At 47.3% G+C, this 12,283-nt stretch overlaps 1 protein-coding gene across 3 annotated transcripts in view; it reads right to left on the minus strand.

Moving 5' to 3' along the window:
- The window catches only part of LOC126547435 (glycosyltransferase 25 family member-like), a 361,867-nt gene that overhangs the window by 216,590 nt on the left and 132,994 nt on the right, over positions 1 to 12,283 (minus strand). Inside the window, exon 9 of one of the 3 annotated variants that reach the window (XM_055063006.2) lies at positions 3,326 to 3,672. The exons of the other annotated variants lie outside the window; for them this stretch is intronic. Within the exon in view, the coding sequence (XP_054918981.1) occupies positions 3,612 to 3,672 (61 nt within the window). The 3' untranslated portion in view covers positions 3,326 to 3,611. Of the gene's footprint in view, positions 1 to 3,325; positions 3,673 to 12,283 lie in introns of those variants that run through there. 3 annotated transcript variants of the gene reach the window in all.

The raw sequence follows: 12,283 nt of genomic DNA on the forward strand, positions 1-12,283 counted from the left end.
AGAAACTTTCTTCAGCTTGCAGGCAAGGTACATGCTCATAACTGAGGTGTCCGCTCCAGTGTCGATTAACGCCGTTATTTCTTCGTCGTCTACGGTGACGGGAATGTTCGACGTTACTACCTCTCGTAAGGTGTTTGACTCCGTCTGTACGTCTGCGTCGTTCTGTTTTCGTCGTTGTCGTCGTAGCGGAGGATCTTGCGTACGGTCGTCGTCAGCGGCCTCACCTCCGGAGGTCGCTGAACTCAGTTTTCCCGACCCGCCGGGCTAGGCGAGCGGCGTCTCAGAGCGCCGCGAGTAAAGGCTTGGTGATGGTGACCTGTAACGAGCAGGAGACTACGAACGGGGCTCCTGCCATCGCTGATCAACATTGCGACGATTCGCGACGAAACTCTCTATTTCCGGCGGCCGCTCACCAGGTCGTGGACGAGGTGCATTCGGCGAGAATCCACGGAGCCCCACATGACGATAAGGACACATTCTGCAGATTTGTCCGGCTTCGCCACCATGAAAACAAAGGGGCTTGTAGTCTGTGGTGCGCCAGACGTCGTTCTTCCTAGTCCTTGCTTCGGCGATGTGCGGTGGGCTGCGAGGCGGCCTGAAGCTTACGTCCATTTGTTGAGTGGGGTGTACCATGCTGCACGCACTTGAGGGTGGCGGATGGCGTACTGCTTCAGCGTAACTCATTTCAGCGTGCGGTCGCTGCTGTGGTGCCTCGTACTGTCCAGGAATATGGACGGCCTGTAGGACCTCGCTGCGCACCATTTCCGCAATGGAAAGCTGACCCACAGGGGCAGTGGTCGTCTGCATCTTCTGCAGTTTCTCCTTGACGACAGCCCTGATGAGTTCTCGCAAGGCGCCAACGTCTTTACCGAGGGCAACGACAGAGAGCTCCCTTGAAATCATGGTGTCGCGGTTGTTTTGCCTGGCCCGCTGTTGAAGGGCCTTTTCCATAGTAGTGGCTTCGTCATGGAACTCTGCAAGTGTCGTCGGCGGATTTCGAATGAGGCCAGCAAAGATTTCCTCTTTGACGCCGCGAATGAGATGGCGCACCTTCTTTGTTTCAGTCATAGAAGGGTCGCACGTCTGAAAAGCCGATTCATGTCTTCTACGTACGCCGTCACTCGCTCATTCGGGCCTTGAATTCTTGCCTCCAACGCTAACTCCGCCCTCTCCTTCCTGTCCGCCCTGGCGAAGGCATTGAGGAACTGTCTACCAAATTCTTCCCATGACGTCAGTGTCGCCTCGTGGTTCTCAAACCATGTTTTCGCGGAATCCTCAAGAGCGAAGTACACGTAGCGTAGCTTACGCTCGTGGTTCCAGTCGTTGAGGTTGGCAACCCGGTCAATATGGTCAAGCCAGTCGTCGGCGTCCTCTGAAGCACTTCCGTGGAACAGATTCGGCGTCCGGATGTGATTGACGACAACGTGCGATGCTGCAGGAGTGGCAGGAGGTGGTTGGTTCGTCATTCTAGTTCGTTCGGGTAGCAGACCGTGCTGTGGCTGGAGTCCCTGGAGACGTCGGCTGGCACGTACGTGCACAGGGGTAAGCTCGGCTGAAGTATTCGCCGGGTTTAGGTCTGGGGTATGCTCCGGAGATCTGAACATCGACCGTACCCCGCGCCTCCACCAGAAATGTCACCCAGCTATTACAACTAAAACAGTTTTCCACCGACAGATTGGCAAAAAAACATCCGCCTTTTGCGATGGCTGGTCCTCGTAGAGCGCGCGCGCAACCACGAACTTCGTCGTTCTCGCCTTAAGGGTCCCGTGTCATCACGTGCAAACTTATTTTGCGTCAATATAGGGGCGGAATTTAGAAACCGCCCAGACGAGAGCCAGGCAGTCGCGCTCTGTAATGAAACAGTTGCGCTTCGCTGCTGTGAGGAGGCGGCTAGCGATACACCATCTTGTCCCTGTTGGTGTTGGACTAAGACGGCTCCGATCCCGTGATCATGGGCATCAGTACGGACCTCTGCAGAAGAGGATGGGCCAAAGTGGGCCAGTGTAGGTGGCGTGGTGAGAATGGTGGTGAGGCGGGTAAAAGCTGACGACAAGCCGATCTATTTCCAATGCCACCGAATTGGCCATGTAGCTCGCCACTGCCGCACTTCCTGGACGTCCCCGTATTCGAGCTAATTTAACCCGCACCTCCACCAAAATGTTACGTGAATGATGAACACTAAAGACAATTTACAAAGTATATTTACACAGCCAACTGCAGCACTGGCGAGTTCAGCCGACAGCTCCAGACTTAGGAGCCGTTTGTCTTCTTTGTTGGAGTGCCCGACCGCGCGCATCGTCCAAAAGAAACATGCAATATGCATGTAGAAATTTGTTAAAACGACAATGGCATTTGCACTCCGATTGAACGTTAAAATCTGTTAAAGCGTCACACAGCTTCTACGTAGCGTTAGCTCTTACGAGGAAAGTGATGCGGAATGTTGGCAGATCCCGGTGACGGTGCAGTCTAACATGGCGTCTCAAAGCGCGACCTCTCAATAGAAAAGAACACGAGAAACTCGCACGGGACGTACGTGCCAAACGTCTCCAAGAGATAGTCGGCTTTGGTACGAGAGGAACGCGCGTGCAATCGTCGCCTAGTGGTTAGGAAATTGAACTGCTGCATGTGCTCGAAGGCAGAGGTTAGATTGCACTGTCGGTCATGCATTCATTTCTTTAACAGCGGTTCATGTGCATGTTTCTATTGGCGTACTCTAGTATTTGTCGTTGCTTTACTTTACTCGTTGTGGCTTGTCATTCTCCTTCCTCTTTACTTCCCTTCTTAACACCTCCTACTTTTTTTTTCTATCCCCCTTCCCTCCCTCCCGAAAGTATGCAGGCGCTGTGCCCCTCTCGGTGGCGGTTGCCAGCCTGCTCTCACCCTATTTCCCTCTTGGTCGTTCATTACATCAATGTTTTAATATTACCCAGTAATAATGTCTGGCTGTTTATGAAACCTTGGCACGCGCATATTATACACACATATCACAAACACACACAGACACACACACACTTCATAAAGAAATCACATTTCCGCTGTTCGATTTCGAACCCGGTTCTCTAACACAGAAGCCGGATGCTTTATAACCATTTAGGCCGCGGACAGACGCCAAGGAGAAATAAAGCACATTTACGAATGTCCCTCGTGCAAGCCATCGCTTTGAAACTCTTGGCGCGTCAGGCGCCTCGCATAGCAACGACTTACTGATAAATATCGGCTAGGCTGTAGCAGGAACACAGCCGCAGTGGAGTACGTGAGACGTCATGTGCGTGCTGCAAAGGGTGTACGTGCGCAAGCGTACAGAAATGACGCAACCAAATACACAATTTATTCCTTTATTCACGCATTAGAAAGCTTACGTGCCTAACTTACGTTACAGATAGTGGTGGACTTACGGTCTAATTTCACAATCGTGCTCGCTCCTTATTCGTAATAGGCCCGTATGTTTCGCAAACGGTGTTTGGGCAGTAAAGAAATGACCCTCTATACTGGTGGCGCCCGATACTGCCCTGCGCCGCTCGAGCACGGCACGCACTCGTAGATGGTTAGGGCTTTGCCTCAGTCTCCTGTGCTTGCGCTGCCTATTTGCAAACGAACGCTTTATGCCGTGGTCAAAGGGCTTGGATATCCCTTTGTCTTGCGGCCCGAGTTTCTTCATCCCATTTCTGGTCCCTACGTGAAGAAAGAAAGGGGGCCATAGCCGAGCAAGCGCGAAAGTTCTACAACAAATTGCACATTTGCATAACTCCTGATAAGCACCGGTTGCTTGACTGAACTCTTTTGTGCACGCGCCGCCATAAGAAATGAGAGCGCATCAAAAAAATGGGAAAGTGAGGTGGATGGAGACGGGACTGGTGACAAACATGACAAGCGCTGTATAGGCTCGCATATGGGAGAAGGCAGCGGATGATTGTCGCTTGCAGACCCAGACGCAGTCAATGGGATAGTTCGCACGAGCCAAAGGGCTCGAACTGCTGACTCGTAACAGCCCATTTGCTTCTACGTGCGCTATTGCAAAACCATCTCAAAAAAAACTATTGTGGTAGAACGCTTAATGGGACGGCACTCAGAAATGTCCCGTTATAAAAACGATTGCCAACAGGGCCTATACTGAAGGGCCCATTAAGCCCAGCACTTAGGCCCAGTAGTGCCGTCTATTTGACTGCTCTAGGCAGGCATGACAGCAGCCGTACTGTTTCACAAGCATATTATATATACTTGTAATACATATACATGGCATTATACAGGGTGTCCCAAATGTCATGCATCAAGATATTAAAATATGAAAATACCACGTAGCTGGGCAGAACCAAGGTAATGTTGTTTGCCGTCACTTGGAAATACACATTCTTTTGCATTCCGCCTAATTACATTAGTGTTAATTAATTAATGAACTTCTCAAATATTATAATTACATGAAAAGCGTCAATGAGAAACTTGTAGAGCAACATGAAAAACTGCCGATACAGCTACACAGAAGTGTTTTTCCGAGCGTGAAAGAGGCCCGCGAATACACGCAAAGTGCCTCGAGCGGCCAGTCACGAAGCAATGTTGCGTGCATTTGTGGGCTTCTTTCACGCAAGGAAAAACACTTCTTGTAGCACGTATTGAGCAACAGAAAGCTGTATCGAGAGTTTTTCATGTTCCTCCAGAATTTTCTGATCGACACTTTTCATATAATAATAATATTTGAGAAGTTGATTAATTAATTGACACTAATGTGATTAGGCGGGATGCAAAAAAAATAAAGAGTATCTCCAAACGACGGCAAACAACATTACCTTGGTTCTGTCCAGCTACGTGGCATTTGCATATTTTTAAATCTTGATGCACGATAGTTGGGGCACCCTGTATTTGTATAAGTCATATTAGACGCCGCGCCGTACCACGTGTGATATGATCTGTGGCATCGCTGTCACACGAGCAGCCTCCACGGTCGTTGAACCTGCCGAAGACTAGCTTTGTTGGTTGAATGAATTCTGGAGTTATATACGTGCCAAAACCACGACTATGAGGCACGCCGTAGCGGGGCACTCCGTATTAACTTTGACCACCCGGGGATCTCTAACGTGCCTCCAATGCACGGTACACGGGCGTTCTTGCATTTCGCCCCCATCGAAATGCGGCCGCCGCGGCCGGGATTTGATCCAGCGACCTCGTGCTTAGCAGCGCAACACCATGGCCGCTAAGCCACGGCCGCGGGTAGCTGTGTTTGTTAAATACGGCAGTTACTTCCCGAAGTAAGTTATCGGCGGATCATAAAGAGTAAAACCCAATAGGGTAAAGTGGTAGACCCTCATAAAGAGACTCCAGTATATATTAAGTTCAGCAGGGCCAGACACCAAACTGAGCGTTGAAGACACTGCCCCATTTCATGTGAAATTTCAGTGGGGAGAGCTGCGAATTCGGCACCATGAGCACGGTCGTCACGTGTGCTTGTGTGGTTCACGAGGGCACCCGCTGTCGCCACGGCCAGCTTTGATGTGGCCTAATAATCCTAGTACGACTTTTGGACGTTGCGAAAACAGCACGCGCGCCACAGCCATCACAGCGGTAAACCCGGGGCGAGCCGACCTCCTGTGACAACGGCAGTGGTCAGCATCAAATCAAAAGACGTGGCCTCTGCACCAAGGAATGTCGTAATCGATGGAAGCGATTACTGCACTGCGCATGTACTTCGTTGCAATCACGAAAATGGATCCTTGCCTCCCGGAAATGGTAACCGCAGTGCAGCAGACCTTTGAAAGCGAGATATGGAGACCAGGGCAATTCCGACCTTTTCTCTTAAAATCGTACGCGGCATGATGCTAGTGGTGCCGAGTTTTATAACTACTTAAATTTATTGCAACAGACTTTAATATAGGACGCGCCTATAAAGCAAAAGTAAAACCGTCCCACATAGCAGGGCGTGGTTAGTAGTACTGCCAAGTACTGCAGCAGGAGCTTCTCTATCAAAAGCGAACGCTTCGCTAAAATCAACTGAAACGAGGCTCTTCGTCAAATTGTGCCCTGCGGCGACTTCGGTGAGTCAATGTGAGAAAAAGCAACAACGATCTTGCACGAAAACATTTTAGGCAGAGCAAAGGACGCTCGGAAGACAGATACTTCAACAAAAGCGTAAAGGACAAAGGAGGACCTTGGGCCAACGTATCGACAAGTGGACTTGTCCATACCCGCCAGGGCCAAGTAGAAGAACGAAAATACATCGTCTCGAAGAAGATGAGTGTTCTTGTCGAAACATTGGCACCGGACTGAGACACCTGACTTGTTCTCCCCTTCCGCGATTTTTTTTTTTTTTCACTTATCCCGCGTTTCCTTCTTCGCTCACAGTCTTCGGGCAACAGCGAAATTCTTCCGTAAACAACATGTCCCATCACGGCATGTCTTGAAACCCCGCTTTGGAGGAGATCCCGCACATATAAAGCACAAATGGAACAGAATGACTGCATTCGCTGAGCGCCCACGAGGCGGCCGACTGTCGCGCGCATTAAGCAATTCTTCATCCAAGCAGTTCTGCTTCAGCGCGCGAGAAGACGTGCAAAGTACTCAAAGCAAATTCAGCAGTTTTTTTATCACTTATCTAGCAACTGCAAGGCTACCACTGTCCGAACGTAGGTATAGAAACGGCGTTTCATACAACACGACGATGCCACCATACAGAAAAATTCAACAAGAGCGGACACTCAGCGAAAACTAGCAAAAGGAAACACGTCACGCTAGTGTACACACCATCTCTTAGCTGATGCGAGCATCGAGGGAAAAAAGGACGTGAAATAAACTTAAGAGACAATTGTATTTTTATTCTTGCCCGCTAAAATTAAAAAGCTTTTCGTATCAACGAAGTTATACTTTGCGACTTATTTTTCTTGCGTTACCTAACGACAATCCAATGACGCGCATATATGTACGCATGGTAGCGAACCTGCCATGGAAGCCCATACGTCCTGCAACGGTGGCTTTAGATGGATGGATGGATGGATGGATGGATGGATGGATGGACGGACGGACGGACGGACGGACGGACGGACGGACGGACGGACGGACGGACGGATGGATGGATGGATGGATGGACGGACGGACGGACGGAAGGACGGGTGCTTTAAGCGTCCCTTTTGGAACGGGGCGGTGGGTTGCGCCACCAAGCTCTTGTGATTATACTGTATAACGCCCTACCTACGTTAACAAAGCAAAAAAAAGGAAAAAAAACACGATGAACTCCCATAACCAAAGTTTCTCAACCCCTATTGTGAACTTTGTTTTCGCAAGCCTCCGTTGTTTGTCGTTTACCTACTTTTCTTCCACCAACCTTCCAATCACCTTTTACTAATCTCTACACTCTAAGAACAGTTTACACCCTTCGGCGTGCCCCTTTGCCACACAACAATAATCGTCATCTGCCTTGATGCGTTTCCTTTCTTTAACGCTGCGAGCCCGGAACTTTCCAGTAACGAACGGCACGCGCGTTATCAGCATAGAACAGTTTACACCCTTTGGAGTGCCCCTTCTGATAACGCGCGTGCCGTTCGTTACTGGAAAGTTCCGGGCTCGCAGCGTTAAAGAAAGGAAACGCATCAAGGCAGATGACAATTATCGTTGTGTGGCAGAAGGGGCACGCCAAAGGTGTAAACTGTTCTTAGAGTGTACAGCGGACATGTTTATTTTTCCCCTGCTCTCGTTGAAACCAAGGACTTCAAGGAGGCCAGAAGTGCCTAAATCGACCGCTGGGCAGATACCTTCACATTCTAATAAAACGCTCCACCGTTGCCCTAGCTTTACCGCAGCAAGCACATGTTTCTTCTTCCTTCTTATACCTCGCTTTATATAAGTGCGTCTTTAGGCATCCTGATCTCGCTTTGAAAAGTAATGAGCTTCCCTTTGAGTTATCATAAACTGTTTTTTTTTTCCTGATTTCGTTTTTCTTCTTCTTAAGTAGTCACTCATAGCAGGTTTCTTTTCCATCGCCGACACCCATGAGATTATCTCATCCTCTCTGACTTCCCACTTGACGTTCTTTGTTGCCATCTTGCTCACCACACAGGTCGCATACTTGCTGGTAAGCTTCCTAGTTATTTTCCTCCACGGTGAATCAATGTCTTTCCTAGACCAATACCTGAAAACTCTCCCAGTCAATTACCTTCTTCCATATTCCTCAGTCGCCCTTCATAATCAATTTTACTGCGAACTTGTCTCATTTTAAAGCCTGCCCAGCCCATACCACCCTGCAAGGCTTCATTTGTAGTCTTCCCGTGAGCGTCAATTGCGAAGCGTCCCACTGACCTTTGGTTGCCATCGATTCCTGATTGTACCACTGATTTCAAGCAAACAATCCCATTTCCAAATGTAAGTCCTGGAACCATTACACCTTTCCACATACCCCGGAGCACCTCACACCCATTTTATACCCATATTTATCTTCACCTTTGCTGTTACTGTTTGTTCCTGCGTTTCCACATATCTATTGCCTTCGTTTATCCATATACAAAGGTATGTGGCATATTCTTTTACTCTAGGTATTTCCTGGCCCTGAATTGACACTCTCTGTTCAGTGTTTTCATTGACTACTATAACACCTGATTCTTTAACGCTAAATTTCAGACCTAAATTCTTGCCTTCGTGTCCACAGATATTACCCAGGCAAGGATGGATGGATGTTATAAGCGTTCCCTTTGGAATGGGGCGGTGGGTTGCGCCACCAAGCTCTTGCTATTATACTGCCTAATGTCCTACCTAGGTTAAACAACAAAAAAGAAAAAAAAGACTCTATGAACTACCACAACCAAATTTTCTGATCCCCTATTGCGAACTGTGCTTTTGTACGTCTCCGTTATTTGTCGTTTCCCTACTTTTCTTCCACCAATCCTCCAATCGCCTCTTACTAATTCCTATTGCGGACATGTTTACTTTTCCACTGCTCTCGCTGAACCCAAAGGCTTCAAAGAGGCCTGTGGTGCCTAAATCGACCGTTAGGTAGACGTCTTCACATTCTAATCAAACATGCTCCATAGTTTCCCTAGCTTTACCGCAGCAAGCACATGCTTCTTCTTCCGTCTTATATCTCGTTTTATAGGTGCGTGTTCTAAGGCATCCCGATCTCGCTTCGAAAATTAATGAACATCCCTTTGAGTTACCATAAATTGTTTCTTTCCTGATTTCGTTTTTTTCCTCTCAAGTAGTTACTCATGGCAGGTTTCTTTTCCATTGCCGCCACCCATGACATTATTTCAGCCTCTCTGACTTTCCGCTTGACCTTCTTTGTTGCTGTGTTGTAGCTGTCTTTGTTGCTGTGTCTGTTTCTGTCTTTGTTGCCCACCCTACAGGCCGCATACTTGCTGGTAAGCTTACTAGTTCTTTTCCTCCACTGTGAATCAATGTTTTTCCTGTACAGATACCTGAACACTCTCCCAGCCCATTTATTTTATTCCATATTCCTCAGCCGTTCTTCATACTCAATTTTACTGCGAGCTTCCCTCACTTCAAAACTAGTCCAGCCCATATCACCCTGCACTGCTTCATTTGTAGTCTTCCCGTGAGCGCACAATGCGAGGCGACCCACTGACCTTTGGTTCCCATCGAGTCCTGGTTGTACCCCTGATTTAAAGCAAACAACCGCATTTCCAAAGTAAGCCCTGGAACCATTACACCTTTCCACATACCTCGGAGGATCTCGTACCTATTGTATCCCCATTGCGCTCTGTGCTTCATTATGGCTGCCATTTCTCTTCCCCTTCACTGTTATTGTTTTTTCCTGTGTTTCCATATATCTATTGCCTTCGTTTATCCGTATACCAAGGTATTTATATTCTGTTACCCGAGGTATTTCCTGGCCCTGTATTCCCACTGTCTGTTCACTGTTTTCATTGAATACCATAACACATGATTTTATAACACTAAATTTCAAACCAACCTAAATTGTTGCCTTCCTGTCCACAGATATTAGCCAGACGTTGCAAATCACTTTGTTTGTTAGCTTGCAACACAATGTCGTCCGCATAAAAAAAAAAGAAGACTGGGAGCTGCTGCTCTATTACTGTACCCGCCTGTTTGTATGAGAGATTAAACCCGATATTACTTCCTTCTAGCGCCCTCTCCATCCTCACCATGTACATCATAAACAGCAGCGGGGATAAAGGGCACCCCTGCCTCAGTCCCTTGTTGATATGAACTTTCTCCTCGCTCCTCATACCTTCCCATTCAACGCAAACGGTATTTTCTAGGTAAATCTCTCTCAAAAGCTGTAGACAATCGTCACCCCCCAAGCCTTCCCCTTCCAGAAAATCCCACAAAATGTTGCGGTCTACGTTGTCATAGGCTCCTGTAATGTCTAAAAGGGCCACATATAACGGTCTGCTTTCTACTTTTGATATTTAAATACACTGAGTAAGAACAAATAAGTTAGCATCTAAACGCCTACCTATTCTGAAGCCATACTGAAGTTCTCCAAAAATGCCATTATTCTCTGCCCATGCTTGAAGCTTTAATTTGATTGCCTGCATTGCTACCCTGTATATTACCGATGTATATTACCTGTATTACCGTCTATACGAGTGAATTCTATCTTTCTCCGCCTTATATTTATAAATTTATTCTACTTTGTCGCCAACTGTCTGGTATTCATCTATCTTTTAAAGTGTTTTCCACAGCTTTCATTAGAGCTTCCTTACTTTTTGGTACTAGTTCATTAATCAGCCTAACGGGAACCTCGTCTAGCCCCGTGGCTGTCCGCTTAGGAATTTTCTCTTCCACTTTCTTCCAGTTCAAATTTGTCAGCACCAGCTCCTTTTCCACTTGGGTCTCTATTATGCTCTTTTTTTCTTCAAATACAACCTAGTCATTGTCTTGGAAAGATTCGGCTGTTATTTTTAGGATGTAATTTATTGCCGCTTCTCCTTCCAGTCTGTTTTGATCTTCGTCTCGGATGTGTTGTTGTATTGTTGTTGACTTCCTGCCTAATAATTTTATGTGGTTCCAAAATATTCTAGGTGCGGCCTTCTTTTTCTCACGTATTTCTGACAACCAACGTTCACTTTTACCTTTTAATTTTGCTTGCACCAGTATTTGAACCAGAGACTTTTTCTCGCGCTCTATTTCCCATTTACTGGTTACTGCATCCTGCGACAACTGCGCCTTCTTTGCCTGCCTGTACTGTCGAGATGCTTTCTGTCGTTCGGCGATCGCCTCTCCTATCTCCCTGTTCCACCAGCTTTTCGGTTTCTTTCTTCCTTTCCAACGAACATGTTTCTCTTTCCGTATTTCTGTCCTTATTACACTTAGAAGCTCACCATATTCCCACTCTTGGCATTTGCCCAGTTCTTCCTCGACTCTAGTGACTATATTTGTCATTTGTTCAGCGTTCAAATTTGGACTGACCATCTTGCACTCCTTGCTCTCTTTCCCATCTACATATTCTATTTTCAAAATGATGCGTTAATGGTCATTCCCTATGCTGATATACCCTTCCTAATCAATGACCACTTCTCTCAACTTATCATGAATTCCTTCTGTCATCAGACAGTAATCAATGGTTGATTGCCGGTTTCCCACTTCACACGTGATCTGCCCTTCACACTTAGGCCCTGTATTCACAATAACGAGGTTGTGTTGCTCACCAAGATCTAGCATTGGCTTCCCGTTCTTGTCGGTATGGCCATCTAAATCCTGCATGTGGGCATTCATGTCACCTAATAGGACAATTTCAGCACCATTCCCGAAACCCTTAATATCAGCGCTTATGCATTCCACTAACTCTTTATTCTTCTCTGTGCAATTATTTCTGGTCCACAAATACGTAACGCCCAGCCAAGTTTTTTTTTCCACACATTGTACCTGATAACCAAAGATGCTCTTGACATTTTGAATTTACTCTTTTCCATTTGGCTCACTGATGGATGAGCATTCCGACTCCCCCTCCCTTTCTTTCCGACTTAGTTCTGTTGCACCCTTCCCAACCATAATTTTCAATAACTGCCGGCTCTTCCGAGTCCTTAAGGTACGTTTCTGTAACCGCATACACCCCTATTTCTTCTCTATCTAACTGCTCCTCAATCTCTGCCCACTTTTCTTTTCTGCTGCCGCCCTGCATGTTTATGTAGCCTATTGCATGGCGAGCTCTCTTTCTTGCTTTCCTCCTTTTTCTGTTATCGACGGCGATGCTCTTCTGAGGTTCCCCTAGGGGACCTTCTTCATTACTATCTACTCTGGCCTCCTGAGCGCCCGCGGGTCCCCTAAAAAAGCAACAGCGCGACCACCAAGTCGCCAGCCCACTTCTCGTGCCAGCCTGTAATTG

This window comes from Dermacentor andersoni, chromosome 1 (assembly GCF_023375885.2).
Source record: "Dermacentor andersoni chromosome 1, qqDerAnde1_hic_scaffold, whole genome shotgun sequence".
Classification (NCBI taxonomy): Eukaryota; Metazoa; Arthropoda; class Arachnida; order Ixodida; family Ixodidae; genus Dermacentor; species Dermacentor andersoni.